The sequence below is a fragment of the Mytilus edulis genome, chromosome 5, assembly GCF_963676685.1.
Source record: "Mytilus edulis chromosome 5, xbMytEdul2.2, whole genome shotgun sequence".
Lineage (NCBI taxonomy): Eukaryota > Metazoa > Mollusca > Bivalvia > Mytilida > Mytilidae > Mytilus > Mytilus edulis.
This window is the reverse complement of record NC_092348.1, coordinates 50,780,477-50,800,092: the sequence shown is the minus strand read 5'-3', so window position 1 is coordinate 50,800,092 and position 19,616 is coordinate 50,780,477. Positions and strand designations below refer to the sequence as shown.

At 32.2% G+C, this 19,616-nt stretch overlaps 1 protein-coding gene across 1 annotated transcript in view; it reads right to left on the bottom strand.

Moving 5' to 3' along the window:
* LOC139525456 (tetratricopeptide repeat protein 12-like) overlaps positions 1 to 19,616 on the bottom strand; it is a 66,358-nt gene that overhangs the window by 14,786 nt on the left and 31,956 nt on the right. Inside the window, exons 9-14 of the mRNA XM_071320805.1 lie at positions 17,206 to 17,300; positions 16,601 to 16,781; positions 13,318 to 13,410; positions 8,179 to 8,239; positions 3,294 to 3,425; positions 670 to 951 (exon numbers count right to left, since the gene is read on the bottom strand). Of these exons, the coding sequence (XP_071176906.1) occupies positions 670 to 951; positions 3,294 to 3,425; positions 8,179 to 8,239; positions 13,318 to 13,410; positions 16,601 to 16,781; positions 17,206 to 17,300 (844 nt within the window). The remainder of the gene's footprint in view (positions 1 to 669; positions 952 to 3,293; positions 3,426 to 8,178; positions 8,240 to 13,317; positions 13,411 to 16,600; positions 16,782 to 17,205; positions 17,301 to 19,616) is intronic.

The window sequence follows — 19,616 nt, the reverse complement described above, 5'->3', positions numbered from 1 at the left end:
AATGGAGAAGCTTAATTACTAATTTAGAGGATATGAACAATTTGTTAACCTGTGTTCAGGACAATACAGATCTCTACCAAAACATGTTTAACCTTATATTACAAAAAACCCAAGACATATTTAATGTATACTACTGAATATCAAAATTGACTCAAAGACATTTGACATACTATAAAGGTTGCACTTTGTAAATACAGCTGTTTCTCAAACGATGCCTCTTTTGGGGAGATCTTGAATATTCATAGAAAATTAATTTTGTTTACATACTGGTTCCCAGTTATGCTCTCTGTGTTCCATCTCACAGAGACATAACTTTGGAATGTTACCAGTAAATAAACATGTGCATATTGTTTACATTGAAATCTGTGGTAATCTTTCATTCGAGGTAGGGGTAGTTAAGAAAATTAGTGTTAGTTTAAACTCTGAGAAGTTCAGGGCATATAAACGTTGAAAATATGCCGCACAGCCCTATATTTTGACCTTTAAACAAAATTATAGTGCATATGAACTTTCCATCCTAGGATAAGATTTTTTTCAAAACTAGTAAAAGTGGTACAGTTTTAGCTGTAAAAGGAGTTCCTATGGGAAATTGCATTGTCAATACTTTACAGAAATGCAACCTAAAACCAAACAATACTCCAGAGCTCCAGAAGCCATAATGGAACTTACCTTTATACAATACAGCAAAAGTTCATGCCCTGCATTCTCACAGAACCAATCTACTGTTGGAATGGAATGTGGCAGAATATGGCCAAGAATAGTAAATGCTCTTTGAACTATCAGTTTATAATGCTTGAACTTTGAACATAATTCTAAACAATTTTTACAAATAGGCAAACTAAATTCCTTCATATTTTGAGATGGTTCATATGTTAGATTTGCTAACATTCCAAGACATGCTTCAACTAATTCAATGCTGACTGGTTCTTTCAATTTATCTTTATGGATAACCTGCAAATATTTTTCAAAGTCAATTATCATAAACTATAAACATAGAAATATGACTCAACTTACAATAACCATAAAATGTATGATAGCAATTTATATTTAACATAGTTAGTGTAATACCACAAAACGACTTATTATTTATGACCTTATGATTGATTTATTTATATGAAAATAAAATATTAGGATGACTCATTCAATCCACAAAACAAATGTGGAATGTGTGTCCATAGGACATGATGACCCTGCTTGCATAACGTTATAATGTTATAAAGGAACATAACTCAAGAACTGTAAAAGTTAAGCTACCAAATTTGTACTTGATCTGAGTTTTGTGGTTATAAGAATTATTTATACATGTCATAACATTTGGTTGAGGCAAACTAAAGTTAGAGAATGGAAACGAAAAATTCAGCAATTTTTCCATTTGTAAAGGGGCATAAGCCACCGCATTACACTAGAATGGTAAAAGGGACCCCACCATAATTCAAACTTGATCTGTGTTTTGTGGTAACAAGCATTGTGGATAAGTTTCATAACATTTGGTTGAGGCAAACTAAAGTTAAAGAACAGAAACCAATCTTGGGAAATACAGATGTACAGACAATTTAATAGCTGTTATTGGCTTTGATCTGTCAGTAACTGAGAGTAATCACAGATCTGTGCTTAAGTGTTTTTTTTGTTGTTGTGGGGATGTATAATTACCCTGCTATGTCCACTATGTGTTTTTGTTGGATGTGTTTCTGCTTTGTATCAATCTGATGAGTAAAACCTTCTTTTAACTGATTTTCAGTATGTTCTTATGTTGTACTATTACACCACTGTTCCAAGTTATGGGAGAGTTAATGCACCTACAAACTAGTTTAACCCTACCAGATTCTGTATGTAACTGTCCCAAGTCAGGAGTCTGTCATTCAGTGGTTGTCTTTTGTTGCTGTATATCATATTTGTTTTTTCTGTTTATTGTTTTGTACATAAATCAGGCTGTCAATTTTCTTGTTTGAATTGTTTTACAGTTGTCATTTCAGGGCCTTTTGTAGCTGATTATGGGGAAGGGGTTTTACTCATTGTTGAAGGCTGTACAGTGACTTATAATTGTCTTATTTCTTTGTCATTTGGTCTCTTGTAGAATTTTATCTCATTGGAAATCTTACCACATTTTCTTATTTTTATATTGCAGTAATTTTTGTCACACATACCACCAATAAGGCCATAAATTTGGAAACTAAGGTCAAAGTGAATTAACTCAAACTAACATTACTTCAAGAGACTCTAAAGATCTTCAACAATGCAACTTATTTTGTAAAAATTAAAAACTGTGCACACTGCATGGTTATTTTGACAATTTCAGCTAAGTCCACCTACTTGAAACCAAATTTCAGAAATCATTGTATTGTAGTTCCTGAGAAAAATGTGACAAAAATTTTGAACTTGGCTATCATGTGTAAAATGATACAAGTGTTCGGTAAACAGGAAGTTGTCAAGTGATAAATCTGAAAATGCATTTCATGGTATAACTGACCTTATAAACCCTAAAACCAAATTTCAGAAATGCTTGTAATGTTGTTCCTAAGAAAGATGCAATGCAAAAGATTAACAGGAGGGACAAACTGACGGATAGTTGAACAGACAGAGGTAAAGCAGTATAGCCCAACTTTTTTTAAAGAGGGGGTGGACCGACAGATAAAGGGACAGACAGAGGTAAAACAGTATACCCACTCTTTTTTAAAGCGGGGGTATTACAATTAATTGTAAATTAAACTCTGTTTGGTGAACCAACACCTGTGTGAATCATTTTGATAGAGTCCTTGAAGTGGATTAGTTGTAAAGTACAAAAGTAATGACCTAAAAACAAATTGGATAAGGTAGTACTTTCATAGGGGCAAAAAAGGGGGGTTAAATTGGAACACAATCAAAAGGTCTTTACAATATAGGGGCAAATTTGCAAGTAAACTGACAAAACAAAAGACAAACAAACAGAAATGTTACCCAAACTTTTTCACAGTTCATTTGTACATATGATTTCTACATTGGCAGGGAAGTATTGGAAACTATATATCAGTGCATGTAAATGAAGTGACAACATCATAGTACTTGTCTATAAGGTGATGCTGTAGGATATATTTGGAATATATTCCAATTTTTACAAAAAAGATTGTCTACATTTTAATTTATATCCCAAATCATTGGAAATAATATGTATATAGCAAAGTTTATATTGTGATATTCTAAAAAGAAATATTCCAACTTTGGGGTAAAAGAGAACTACTTTATAATTTGAAACTATTGCGTCACTTAACACTTTTAACTTAAGTGACTTTAGGTTTCTTGATTATTGCAATGCTTACCAATAAGTCTACATTAGCTTTCCACATGTCATTCCTGTTCAAGATCTTAAGACGAATATTAGGGTCATAGCATAGGTTCATCATTGTTGAAATGCAGGAAGGAAGAACATGTAAAACACTTGAATTATCTTTCTACAAAAAAAAGCACAAATGAAACATTAAAATATAGAAATAAATTTGTTCACTGAGCACAGCCTGATATGATCTCAGAGGTTGAACCTTGAACAGTTGGGGAAAATTTGGAAACAAAATAAAAAGGATAGAAATGCAACTTCACACAAAATATCATTAATCTATCATAAGTCTTCCTATCAAACTTTAATACTTAAGCAGAAAACTTAGATTGAAAATGGCAAAATAAACCAATTTGGTCTCTGGACCATGGCCTAAGAGGCAGGGCGTCAAAATTATCGTCAAACTAATATGTACTAATAGTAATGCAACTTCGTACAAAATAAAATAATGCTTAAGCAGTCAGCTTTACATTGAAAATGGCAAAATAAATTCAGTCACTGGACCAGGGCCTTAAAATTGTTGTCAAACTGATATGTACTGATAGTAATGCATCTTTATACAAAATATCAATGATCTATCACAAGTAGTTCTTAAGTAACTTAAACAGAAACCTCAACAATAACTGTTGCTGTCCCCGCAGCCGTCACCAGAAAAACAAACACTATGTCTCGCTTTCAACGACAGGTGAGAACCAGATGCTCCGCAGGGCGCAGCTTTATACGACAGCAGAGGTCGAACCCTGAACAGTTTGGGCAAGTATTGACACAACATTTAAGCTTGATACAGCTCTGAATTTGGATTGTGATTAAATAGTTAACACAGCATAGGTTTCTGACTCAGAATGAATGTGGTCTAAGAACATAAACTTAAAAACTTAAAAATTTTAAATTGGACATTTGGTTCGAGTACACAGTTATTTCGTAGTGCATTTCTTTTAGACAATAAATGAAAATTAAAACAAGAATGTGTCCAAAGTACACAAATGCCCCACTCGCACTATCCTTTTCCATGTTCCATGGACCGTGAAATTGGGTAATAATCTAATTTGGTATTAAAATTAGAAAATTTATACTATAGGGAACATATGTACTAAGTTTCAAGTTGATTGGACTTCAATTTTATCAAAAACTACCTTGACCAAAAACTTTAACCTGAAACTCCCACTTTCATTTTCTATGTTTAGTGGACTGTGAAATTGGGGTCAAAAGTCTAATTTGGCTTCAAAATTAAAAAGATTATGTCATAAGCAACATGTTTACTAAGTTTCAAGTTGATTGGACTTCAGCTTCACCAAAAACTACCTTGACCAAAAACTTTAACCTGAAACTCCCACTTTCATTTTCTATGTTCAGTGGACCGTGAAATTGGGGTCAAAAGTCTAATTTGGCGTTAAAATTAAAAAGATCATATCATAAGCAACAAGTCTACTAAGTTTCAAGTTGATTGGACTTCAGCTTCATCAAAAACTACCTTGACCAAAAACTTTAACCTGAACGGACGGACGCACGGACAGACGCACAGACAGACGCACAGACGAACGGAGCCACAGACCAGAAAACATAATGCCCCTCTACTATCGTAGGTAGGGCATAAAAATCCCACCTGCACTTTCTCAATAATATTTTTACAGTGTGTTGTACTACTTTTGGGACAAATTATATCAAAATCATAGAAAACTTCATCAGCTCTAACTCAAAATATGGACAATTTTAGGTTAAGGGGTTCTTGAAATCTTTTGACAGCTTCTGAAGTGCTAATTTTTTACCTTTTTCAGCTGGACCTAATCACTATTTTACATCAATATTTATGACCCAAATTTTTTTACAGTGTCATTTCTAAATCTAAATACATGGTTAGATACAGCATATCATAGAACCCCGAGAATTCAATTTTTGATGAAATCAAATAATGTTCAATTTTAGACCCTTTAGACCTCAATGTGGACCAATTTGATAACCGGGCCCAAATATTAAAAATCTAAATAAATGGTTAGATTCAGCATATTGAAGAACCCCAAATATCAAATTTTTGTTGAAATCAAACAAAGTTTAATTTTTTACCCTTTGGACCTTAATATAGACCAATTTAAAAACGGGACAATACTGTGCAATTGAAGATTTCTTGCTATTGCACAATACTGTGCAATTGAAGATTTCTTGCTATTGCGCAATACTGTGCAATTGAATTTATTTTTGCTTTTGCACAATACTGTGCAATTGAAGATTTCTTGCTATTGCGCAATACTGTGCAATTGAAAATTTCTTGCTATTGCACAATACTTAATATATTAATTTTGGACCAACTTGAAAACTGGGCCCATAATCAAAAATCTAAGTACATGTTTAGATACAGCATATCAAAGAACCCCAAGAATTCAATTTTTGTTAAAATCAAGCTAAGTTTAATTTTGGACCCTTTGGACCTTAATGTAGACCAATTTGAAAACAGGACCAAAAATTAAGAATCGGAATACACAGTTAGATTTGGCATATCAAAGAACCCCAATAATACATTTTTTGATGAAATCAAACAAAGTTTAATTTTGGACCCTTTTAGCCCATAATTCGTAAGAACCAAAACTCTCAAATTCAATCCAAAGCTTCATTTTGTGGTCATAAAACCTTGTGTTAAAATTTCATAGATTTCTGTTTACTTATACTAAAGTTATTGTGCGAAAACCGAAGAAAATGCTTATTTGGGCCCTTTTTGGCCCCTAATTCCTACACTGTTGGAACCAAAACACCAAAAACAATCCCAACTTTCCTTTTATGGTCATAAACCTTGTGTTTAAATTTCATAGATTTCTATTTACTTTTACTAAAGTTAGAGTGCGAAAACCAAACGACGCCGCCAACGTGATACCAATATACGACCTAAAATTTTAATTTTTGCGGTTGTATAAAAAATTGCATCATCCATAAAAGAGGGCGAAAGATACCAGAGGGACATTCAAACTCATATGTCTAAATAAATCGACAATGCCATGGCTAAAAAAGAAAAAGACAAACAGAATCAGATGCTCTGCAGGGCGCAGCTTTATACGACCGCAGAGGTTGAACCTTGAACAGTTGGGGCAAGTATGGACACAACATTTAAGCTGGATTCAGCTCTAAATTTGGATTGTGATTAAATAGTTGACACAGCATAGGTTTCTGACACAGAATGAATGTGGTCTAATGAACTTAAAATATTTTTTTTGCCTTTAAGCAATACACTATGCTGTTGAATATTAATCCTCTCAAAAAAATGTTTGAAGAAATTTTCTTTTTATTTATGAAATCTGAAATGAGAAAAATTTAATCCCCCCCCCCTTTTTTTTCACATCCCCCTTTCCCTTTTTCCAAAACTGATCTCAATTCAAATTTCTAATGGAGTTTGCAACAATAAATACTCATTTAAATACATCATAAAATATTAAAATGTAAAATAAAGTGCTTGTTATCACTGAATGGTAAAGATTGTTTTAATTTATCAGTTGGTAGTAAAAGTGAATATACATTGTATATTGTATAAAACAATGATTTAATTTGACTCAACTACTATTCTGGACAAAGAAAGATAACTCCAATTGAAAATTTCTTGCTATTGCACAATATTGTGCAATTAGATATTTTTTGCTATTGTGCAATACTATGCAATTGAAAATTTCTTGCTATTGCACAATACTGTGTAATTGAAGATTTCTTGCTATTGCTGAATACTGTGCAATTGAAAATTTCTTATTTTTGCACAATACTTAATATAATAATTTTGGATCCTGATTTGAATCAACTTGAAAACTGGGCCCATAATCAAACATCTAAGTACATGTTTAGATTCAGCATATCAAAGAACCCCAAGAATTCAATTTTTGTTAAAATCAAACTAAGTTTAATTTTGGACCCTTTGGACCTTAATCTAGACCAATTTGAAAACGGGACCAAAAATTAAGAATCTACATACACAGTTAGATTTGGCATATCAAAGAACCCCAATTATTCAATTTTTAATGAAATCAAACAAAGTTTAATTTTGGACCCTGATTTGGACCAACTTGAAAACTGGGCCAATAATCAAATATCTAAGTACATTTTTAGATTCAGCATATCAAAGAACCCCAAGGATTCAATTTTTGTTAAAATCAAACTAAGTTTAATTTTGGACCCTTTGGACCTTAATGTAGACCAATTTGAAAACGGGACCAAAAATTAAGAATCTACATACACAGTTCGATTTGGCATATCAAAGAACCACAATTATTCAATTTTTGATGAAATCAAACAAAGTTCAATGTTCGACCCTTTGGGCCCCTTATTCCTAAACTATTGGGACCAAAACTCCCAAAACCAAACCCAACCTTCCTTTAATGGTCATAAACCTTGTGTTCAAATTTCATTGATTTCTATATACTTATACTAAAGTTATTGTGCAAAAACCAAGAAATTGCTTATTTGGGCCCTTTTTGGCCCCTAATTCCTAAAATGTTGGGACCAATTCTCCCAAAATCAATCCCAACCTTCCTTTTGTGGTCATAAACCTTGTGTTAAAATTTCATAGATTTCTATTCACTTTTACTAAAGTTAGAGTGCGAAAACTAAAAGTATTCGGACGATGATGACGACGACGCCAACATGATACCAATATACGACCAAAAAATTTTCAATTTTTGCAGTCGTATGAAAACAATAGTACACAAAACACAACATAGAAAAGTAAAGACTAAGCAACACGTACCCCAACAAAAACTGAGTTTGATCTCAGCTGCTTCTGAAAGGTGAGCAGATCCTGCTCCACATATGACATCCACTGTGTTGCTCATGTTAGTTACACATATTTTATTTACTCTAAATTCTTTTCATTTATTCAAATAGAATATGCACACCTTACTTACCAGTAGATTTTCAAATGATGGTAAGATATCATCCATTTTGTCTCGAATCTGTTGCTTAAACCTACAAACAAAATACATTTCAAATCTGTCTGATATCAGTTATAGGGAATAAGAACTTGCTCAAATTCTTTAATATCTTACAATCAAAGATGTTCAGAAAGCACAATTTTGCTTCATGGGTAACTCATTTGTTGTTATATGTTATATTTTCTTGAAATCAAGAATTTACTTTACACAGTTCACAAAAAATTATAAAAAAAACTAATAATTCTCAAAGATCCATGAAGATAAATTCATGCCAAATTATGGTCAAATAAACCCTACCTGATGGACATGTTCACCATACAATCATTCTATGTACTCAACATAATTGACCTGCTTCCTATAGTATATGAGAAACTTATATAATAATGAAAACTTAAAAGCGGACCAAAAAAAAACATGAAAATAAGGCAAAGGTCAGGTGAACACAGTCAAACAGACTTGGAATTGAGGAAAAATTGTATTTTCATGATATTTGAACTTGTCAAAGTTTGCATATTTCAGCCCTTAAAGAAGATCTGTACTTTGCTGAACATTTAAATTCCCATTTATCCACTTAATCCAAGAAAATTGGTATCCCTTGAATAACAAACAGCTGTGACATGAGCGCATGATACACCTGTCCCTTTTTCAAAGAATAAAGTTCAATAACTTCTGAATGTCATTAAACTAAGGGAGGTCATCTTAATAGATATAAACCAGTCACCAAAGATTCTTGATAACTGTTCAAAATATTGTTTGACAACTGGAAATTCCCCCCTTTTTTATGAATAAAATCGCATAACTCAAAATTCTAAAATCTATAAAAATCCAAAGGAAGCTTACATCAAAAGATACATGTCTAAACAATTTACCAAAGTTTCATGAAAACTGCTGAAAGCATTTTTGAGTTATTGTCTGTATACCAGAAAATCCCCCTTTTTTTAATAAATAAAACCCTACAACTAGGAAATGTAAACTTTAAGATTTATAAAATTCGACAGAGAGCTCATGTCAATAGATATAAACAATTGAATAATAGTCATTTCGTACCCTGGCAAAAACCACTTCATTCCTTAACCATGAAAAAAAACAAAAAACCTCTGAAACTTTAAATCAAAAATTTATAAAAAATGAAAAGGAGCTCACATCAATAGATATAAACAATTCACTAAAGTTTCATGCAAATTGGTTCAAGTGATTTTGAGTTATTGTCCAACATGTTGACAACAATTGGATGGACAGACGGACAGACAACGGTATACCATAATACGTCCCATAAACAGGCTTATAATACTGAATCCACAGTAGTTGAACCAACCTATTACCTATTTATAAAAGTTACCTTAAATTATTTTTCAAAATATCTAATAATGAATAGTAAGTTTCCAACATTATTTATACAAAATAAATTTCTAAAATTAAAATATGATGCTACTATGAATTTTTCCTTCAATATCTACAGTGAAACCTGGGTAAACCAAACCCTGATAAAACTGAATTTCAGTTTAACCCAAACAATTTTCAAAGTCCCACAAAATTTACCTATCAATTAACGTTAATCTAACCTGAAAAAAAACCCTGTCAACACTGATTTCTGAACCCTTTTAAAGGCTCGTTAGTAAATATGTATCTAAAAATTACCTGTCAAAATCGATCGATAGCAATCAAAACAAAGAAGTATTTTTTATTATTTGCATGATTTAATTAAACAAACAAAGGGTATTTGAGGTTTAATGAACTTGTGAGTTGTTATTACAAACTAATAACAAGAGTGCACACGCTGAAATGTCTCGCCTTCTATACTAATCATTGATATTATGTTGATAGTCCTAAGTATAAAGCTAAGCTTTATTACAACTGTCACATAAACTTAACATTAACCAAGATAACTAAACAAAGACCAATGAACCTTGAAAAAGAGGTCTAGGTCAGATGAACCATGCCAGGCAGACAGGTACAGCTAACAATGCTTCTATACAACATATATAGTTGACACCTTACTTATAGTTTAAGAAAAATAGACCAAAACACAAAAACTTAACACTGTGCAATGAACCGTGAAAATGAGGTCACGGTTAAATAAAACCTGCTCGACTGACATAAAGATCATAAAATATTCCCATACACCAAATATAGTTGACCTATGGCATATAGCATTAGATAAAAAGACCAAATCTCAAAAACTTAACTTTGACCACTGAACCATGAAAATGAGGTCAAGGTCACATGACATCTGCCCGCTAGACATGTACACTTAACAATCATTCCATACAACAAATATAGTAGACCTATTGCATATGGTATGAGAAAAACAGACCAAAACACAAAAATTTAACTATAACCACTGAACCATGAAAATGAGGTCAAGGTCAGATGACACCTGCCAGTTGGACATGTACACCTTACAGTCCTTCAATACACCGAATATACTAGCCCTACTGCTTATAGTATCTGAGATATGGACTTGACCACCAAAACTTAACCTTGTTCACTGATCCATGAAATGAGGTCGAGGTCAATTGAAAACTGTCTGACAGACACGAGGACCTTGCAACGTACGCACATATCAAATATAGTTATCCTATTACTTATAATAAGAGAGAATTCAACATTACAAAAAAATTGAACTTTTTTTTCAAGTGGTCACTAAACCATGAAAATGAGGTCAAGGACATTGGACATGTGACTGACGGAAACTTCGTAACAAGAAGCATCTATATACAAAGTATGAAGCATCCAGGTCTTCCACCTTCTAAAATATAAAGCTTTTAAGAAGTGAGCTAACGCCGCCGCCGCTGGATCACTATCCCTATGTCGAGCTTTCTGCAACAAAAGTTGCAGGCTCGACAAAATTTTTTGTGTCTTTGTATTCAGTGATCAAATGATTTGTTTGTAAAGAAGCGTTAAACTAGTCAGCTGCCCTACCGCCCAACAGGACAAGAATGAAACTTTTCCTTAGATCAATTAAATGCTCCTTACTCAAATATTTACGGTCATAAATTCAAAACTGCCATTTAGTAGCTAACCTGTTTAATTATTTAACATTAGTTTTAAAGCGTTTCACTGGATTAAGAAGTCGTGCAACACAAGGTCAATGACTTTCGAATTATATTTACGGGATGCTGGATTCCCTTTAGAGGCCCTATATATTATTCAGATGCTCCTCCTCTGTTATCTATTTGTCAACGAGAATAAAATGGACCCCTGCGGTTGTTTCGCTCTTATCTTGTGGCAAAGTATGGATCAGCAGGTGACCAGTTTAGTCCGAGAACTCGTGTGTACAGGGTTGTTCAATATTGTAGCGGTTACGTAGTGTTATGTAGATTTTGACTATTGAACATGTAGCTATATACTATTTGTTACAAAGATATATGATAGCAGCTAAGTAGCTGCTACGATATTGAACTCAACCCAGATAATTGAAAATGACGATATCGATTCAACTACAGAATCGTCTTTTGACAGTGACTGAGAATCTGAATTGGTCACTGAATTAACGGATTAGAAAATAATTATAAAAAGCAAAATCGATCCACGGATCTAATTTTAGACATAGCATATGTTTCTGACACATGAATGTTGGTTGAAAAACATTAAGATTTGAAAATGGGGATATACCTTTTAATCTGAGATATGAAGCAGTTAATGCTCTATAAAATAAGAAACATTTACTATATTGGTCTCTGAATACTTAGTTTTGTTAATTTTGGAGCACCCCTTTATTTAGTTGAGACTTTATGAAATTTGAAACTTTTAGCATGCTTTCAGTCATTAGGGTCGTATGGGAGTCTAAATTAAAAATGATAGAATTTGTTCATACTTTGCCAAAACACAGTATATATCGATATATGTTCAAAAATATATTTAAAATGATAGGTCACACATTTCTTCAAGCTACAGGTTGTCACAAAATGACACATTTTGTATGGATTATACAGGAAAAATCAGCATTATAAGATTAGAAGCTAAACTAAATGATAGAAATGTGAAATAAAATATAAGAAGATAGATTTTAGAACATGTTTTGAAAGTATCAAAAGAAGAGATAGGGTCACTGTGCCATTTTTACGGCTAAAATACAAAATAGCAAAATTCCATGTGGATTCCTTCAGGAAATGCACTATATCAGAGTTACCTCCCCTTAAAATGACAATTTTTAAAAACATTAAAAATCAAGCAAAAATAATCTACTCTTGTAAAAAAAATAATACTTATAAGTTACAATCTGATAAAATCTTTCTTTAAAATGCAAATCCAATTAGTTATCTGCATTCCTGCAGCAAATTTTGCTAATATAATTGAAAATCTGGCCCTTAGATTCTCTGTTTTTTACAATCCAAGCTGGCGAAAGACAACCCTACCACCTTAATTATCTAATGTTTCCATTTGTAAATTGTCCAAGCATATGGAAAGTTCTAAATCAAAAAATTTAACCAGGTGCAGCTTTATACGACTGCAGAAGTCGAACCCTGAACAGTTGGGGCAAGTATGGACACAACATTCAAGCTTGATACCCAAGCTTGGCCCCTAACTCCTAGACTGTTTTCCCAATCACCCCTTAAAATAAATCCCAACCTTCTACTTATGGTATTAAACATTGTGGTACAATTTCAGAACAATTGAAATACTAATACATAACTTTTTGTCCTAAAACTAGATAAATGCTGTTTTTGGCCCCTTTGGGCCCCTTATTCCTAAACCTTTGGGACCATAACCCCCAAAATCAATCCCAAGCTTCCTTTTGTGGTTATAAACATTGTGTTAAAATTTTATGGATTTCTTTTTACTTATTGAAAAGTTATTATCCAGAAACAATCCGTCTTCGGACGACACTGCCGACGCCGACGACGACGATGACGATGTGATACCAATAAAGGACCAAAAAATTATTAATTTTTGCGGTCGTATAAAAACTTTTGCAATAATCAAACCAAATTAAATTCTGCTAATTCAGTAATTACAAAGTTAATTTATACATTTTACAACAAATGTTATATCACAATTTTACTCTTTTATAGTTTTGAAGAAGTTTTGGAGAAATTGTGAGTTAAAAGGTGCAAGTATTTTTCATCATAGAGTAAATATACATCAACTATCAATTCCTATAGGTCTTACCTCTTATCTAAAGCCAAGTTGTTTAAGATGTAACCAGCCATGACTGCCAAGCTAGCATTAGTTCGAACCAGGTCATATAATAATGTTAATAGCCTGTAATATATAACATTGCAAACGTATAACCATATGTGCAGTTTTTTGTTACTGGTTCACTCCTCATAAAGGTTAAATTTCTTCATTTTTATCATAAATGTTTCAGGACCTTGTATAGGGGGATATTTGAGTAATTTAACAGTAAAATGCCTAACATGAACATAGTGTAAATAAGACAAAGGACAAATATTTTCTGATTTATAAGAAAATGGTAATGCACAAATGTCTGGTTGCCTATTGACTATTTGTCTCCTGACCTTGGGTTGATATATATGTATTGTAATCATTTCAGTATAAAACTTTATCTTCATTTTGAAACCCTCAACAATGTATCATAATTTGAAAAGCCTTCGTTTAAATGGTTATGATATTGCACTGAAAGAACACAATGAACAATTTTTCATTTTTTTCAAAGACCACAACTTAGTAAAAAGTGAAAATCATCAATATCAAACTTGACCTCAATTTTGTTATCAGTATTAAAAATGTGAAAAGGATTGGTTGAAATTTTTTTAAGTTATTCAACATAAACAACATTAAATAAGTGCACTTTCAAATTTTCAAGGACCATCACTCAAGACTTTTTGGAGAAGACATTGCTAAGCTGAAAAACTTGTGTCTCATCTGTTTTCCTTTTTTAACCATAAAATATGTTTAAACTACAACTCCAGAACAGTACCAGTAAAAATAGTCAATATCAAACTTAACCTCCATTCTGTCATAATAATATCAACAAATTAAAATTTAAAACAAGAACATTACATAATAAACGGATGCCCAACCCCTACTATCATTTCCTAGGTTTAAAGGACCGTGAAATTGGGGTTGAAACTCTAAAATGGCATCATAATTAGAAAGATCACATTATAAGGGACATGTGCACGAAGTTTCAAAAAACTACCTTGACAAAAAAAACTTTAACCAAAACCTTTAAAACTTGATGTGGGAGAGTAAATCTAAAAACAATTGAATATAGGGGTTGACCTGATGAACATTTTCATCCCGGTCAAATTTGCTTTAAATGCTTTAGTTTCAGAGATATTTTTCTAAAAACTTCATTTTAACCCCTCCCTATGTTCTATTTTAAACTAAAAGTATTTTTGCAGTTGTATAAAAAATGAAAATTTCTTTAAAAATTACCAATTGGGGGGCAGAAACCCAACAACCAGTTGTCCAATTCATCAGAGCAGATAGATGTTGACTTGATAAACAAATTAACCCTGTCAGATTTGCTGTAAATGCTTTTGTTTCAGAGTTAAAAGCCAAATCTACATTTTACCCCTATGTTCTATTTTTAGCAATGGTGGCTATCTTGATTGGTTGGCTGGGTCACCGCACACATTTTTTGAACTGGAACCGTAATAATGATTGTGGATGAATTTGGTTAAATTTGACCCCATAGTTTCAGAGGAAAAATTGGTAAAAAATGACTATAAAGGGTAATAACTCCTTAAGGAGTCAACTGACTATATTGTGGTCATGTTGACTTATTATTTGATCTTAACTTGCTGAACATTATTGCTGTTTACAGTTTGTTTCTATTTATAGTAGTATTCAAGATAATAACCAATAAAGGGCTGTGCTTTAGCGCATGATACGCCCGTTGCTCTTTTAACTTGTCTTTTATGCTTTAAATGAATTTATATGATCAACTAGAAATATATATACAAATCAAAAGTGATGTTACATTAATATATTCACCAAAGTTTCATAAAATCCCCTTTTTTTAAGTATAAAAATTCATTACTTAAGAAAACGTAAAATCTAAAATTTATAAAAATGGAAAGGGAGCTTATGTCAATAGATATAAACAATTTATCAAAGTTGCATAAAATTTTGTGAAAGTGTTAGTTATTGTCCCAAAATTGGAAAATCCCCCCTTTTTTAAGCATAAAAATTCATAACACGGAAATGTAAAATCTGAAATTTATAAAAATTGAAAGGGAGCTTACATCAATAGATATAAACAATTCACCAAAGTTTCATGGACATTGGTGAAAGCCTTTTTGAGTTATTGTCCGAAGTGTTGAAAATCCCCCCTTGTTTATGAATAAAGCCCCATAAATCCAAAACTTAAAATCTGAAATTAAAATAAAACGAAAGGGAGCTTACGTCAATAGATATAAACAATTCACTTAAGTTTCATGGAAATTGGTGAAAGTGTTTTTGAGTTATTGTCCGAAGTGTGGACGACGGACGGATGGACGGACAACGGTATACCATAATATGTCCCGTCTAAAAGACGACGGGCGTATAAAAACCGAAGATTTCTTTAAAAATTACCAATTCAGGGGTAGCAACCCAACAACCCGTTGTCCGATTCATCTGAAAATTTCAGGGCAGAAAGATCTTGACCTGATAAACAATTTTACAGATGTGCCCTAAATGCTTTGGTTTCAGAGTTATAAGTCAAAATCTACATTTTACCCCTTTGTTCTATTTTTAGCCATGGTGGCCATCTTTGTCGGTTTTTAAACTAGATACCCCAATGATGATTGTGGCCAAGTTTTGTTAAATTTTGCCCAATAGTTTCAGAGGAGAAGATTTTTGTAAAAGCTAACGACGATGAGGGACAACGATGACAGACGAGGGACGCCAACTGATGAGAAAAGCTCACTTGGCCCTTTGGGCCAGGTGAGCTAAAAATGAATGTGGATGTGTCTCTAGACATCCTGCTTGAAAATAATACAAATTTAGTTATGTTTTAATTTGCTGATGACAAAATCGATATTTGTGCCAATGTAAACTATATTCAAAGATATAATTACAACATTGGTAAGATAACCTTTACTAAGAATTTTGTTTCAAAGTTTAATGAGTTAACATGGATCACACAATGTTTTCTGCTCTTTGAGTACAAAATTGCCGTAAAATTTAGGATGTGAAATACCGTTCTTCAGGTACAGCCAAATTTTCTTATCAAATCTTTGTATCTATGAAAAGAATTTAGTAAAATTTTAAAGTAATTTATGGTAACAAAATCCCTAACCTATTAGTTTATTAGTGATGCATAGATTACATTCGTTAAAATATATGACATCACTACACACGGGCATTACAAACGAGTTATATAGTTGAATTTGTTCATTCAACCTTTTTACGTCATGAGGGCTAACAAATTGGACCTTGTTATTTAGAACTATAGATATATAATCTGCGATTTTGATGTTGTGCAATAATTGTTACCTACCTTGTCATATTAAATGTGAGGATAACAGTCGACCTTCCAAGTTCTGTCAATGCAACTGTATTCAGGAAGTTAATACATGCTGTCTTCATAACTTTTCCATTACTTTTTATTTTTACTTCTAAAAATCTTAAAAATTTATTTGGAAATCCATTGGATGTTACAATCAACTGTTGGTTTGTCTCTGAAAAAACATATTGGTAAATATACATATAAAAATTTATACTATTAGTTATCTACCAAGTTCAGCCTCAACCCCTAAATTAGAAGATGTCTTTTTGGTACCTAAAATATATTTACAAAAATTCACATGAATCTTTTCCAAATGGAGTCTTGTCAAAATATTGGAATTTTATCTAAAGGGTAAAGTTTTTATCTACTGGGTTAAGTTTTTATCTAATGGGTAAAGTTTTTATACTAATAATCATTATGTTATGTTTTACTTATGATTATTGAATTTCTTGTATTATCTTTATGGAGTGTTTATATTATCAGCACATTAATCTGAATGAAAAAATATGACTACAATCAAAATATCGAAATTTACATTAGATAATTGTATGATTTTTAATGATTCTTTCTGATGTGACAACCTTGATTAAACCTACCACAGTCAATGCATGCTTTATTGAACATATCTATACCAGCTGTTAACATGTCCAATTCTTCCTGACATAAGCTCCTTGGAGATGCAGCAAAACACCTAAAAATAAGTTTATGTAACAATACCAGAGTGCACACATTGAAATGTCTCGCCTTCTGTACTAACCATTTATATTATTTTGATAGTCCTAAATATAAAGCTTTACTTCATCTATCACATAAACTTAGCTTGAACCAAGAAAATGAGATCAAGGTCAGATAAGCCCAACTTGAAATACATGTACAACTTACCATCATTCCATACACCAAATATGCTTTAAATATAGACATGTTGCACATCTAAGAAACAAACTTAACCACTTAATCAGGAAAACTTAAAATTGATCATTAAATCATGAAAATCAGGACAAGGTCAGATTGACCCTACCAGACAGATATGTACACCTTACAATCAATCCATACACCAAACATTAAAATGTGACAGACATTTTCAACTAGGCTTCTCATGTGTATAACTATTAAAATATTTCGGTAAAACAGGAGGTTTGTTGAGTGATGAATCTGAAAATGCATCACACAGTAAAGCTCACTCACATAAATCCTGAAACTAAATTTCAGAAATCCATGTAATGTAGTTTCTGTGAGAAAAAAAAAAGAAAAATGTGACAAAAAATTTCAAGTTGGATGTCATGTGTTAAACGATGTCAGAGTTTGGTAAACAGGAAGTTATTGTTGAGTGATGAATCGAAAAAACATAAAACATTTACACATGACATCCAAGTTGAAATTTTTTGTAACATTTTTCACATTAAAGTTTTTCTCAAGGATTTTTGAAATTTGATTTCAGGGTATATGTGAGTGAGCTTTACTCTGTGATGCAATGAAAAACATTCATGTGTATGGATGGACATACAGTGTTCTCCCCAGGCCGTTTTAGCGTCGCGGTACCGCGACGCTATAATTTTTCACCGTGACGCTATAATTATTCCCGCGACGCTATAATTATTTTGAAGATGCTATTTTACTTGCCCTCAATTTTGAACTTTCATCTATTATCGATTATGATCATAAAAATTATATCACCTTTAATTGTAATCCCTTTAAGTCGGACACTAAAGGCAATTAAGAGATTAAATAGCCAGGTGTTAATTGCCCTCAGGGTGATAACTGTTTGGATGCGAATATCCCAAGCTGACACTTGTGACATAACTAATACCACGTGTCTGCAATCACCAATTTCGACATGGAAAAATGCAATCACAAAACAATTCGAAATCTACGTTTTGTATTACGAAATTTCAAAGATTGAAACGATTTTTTTTTTCTAAAAGGTCGTTTATTTGTGTGCAACTCTCCAAAAAATATTTTCTTTCTCTTCCGGTAATACGAGAGGGAGAATTTTGGTTTTGAGCTAAAATAAGTTTTATACTTCTTTAAAAAGTAATCATAATTGGCTTAAGTTTATGTTTAATCCATTTAATGCATTAAAAGCGTCTTATTCATTCTCAATCTCTTGTCAAACAATGTTTATTCTCGGACTCATTTTCGTAATTTTTTCTACGGCCGCCATTGCACATTTTTGTGTTAACTACGGATCGGAACCGGACCAGATATGACAAAAATCCGCATTTTCACGATAATGACAACAGATGGACAGTAGACAGAAAAAATATATCAATAGAGAAAACTACGCATTAACAGACTATTTGTTAGATAACTTTGTTAAAAATACATATCATTTTGATGTAAAGATTAGAAACAATTGGGACTAATTCATTGAGTGCCATGAAACAATGAATTTCATAAACATGATAAAAAAAAGTTTTTAAATTGATTTTTTTTTGCTACTTTTGCTGCTTTATCTTTACTTAATATAATATAAAAATAGTTAATTTTGTGTACAAGATATTTAGTTTTGTATATATACAGGTTGCACTATAATGAACCATTCATTTATTTGACTTATTGTTGGGTAACTGAAACAACATATTTATTTTTATTTGGCACAAGAGGAAAACAATAATTCTGTAACTATAAATGAATAAAGAAAACATAAACTGAACACAACTGTTTTTGTGGTTATAATATAATTGTATTCTCAGTTATGAATTGAACAATATAAACTAAAATATAAAAAGGAAATAGAGCATTAACGCGACGCGACAAATGACATTAAAAAAAAATACAGTTAATTTTTTTTACGCAAAATGTGATGCTATCCAAAATTTCTGGGGAGAACACTGGACATACTAATGGATGGACTGACGGATGGATGGACGGACAGACAGACAGAGGTAAAACAGTATACCCATACTTTTTTTAAAGGAGGGTATAAAAAAATCTTCATACTTAAGTGAAAGTGTAATTTCCAGCCCATAGGCTCTTCTACAAATGTATATGGGTCAGTTCAAAAGTT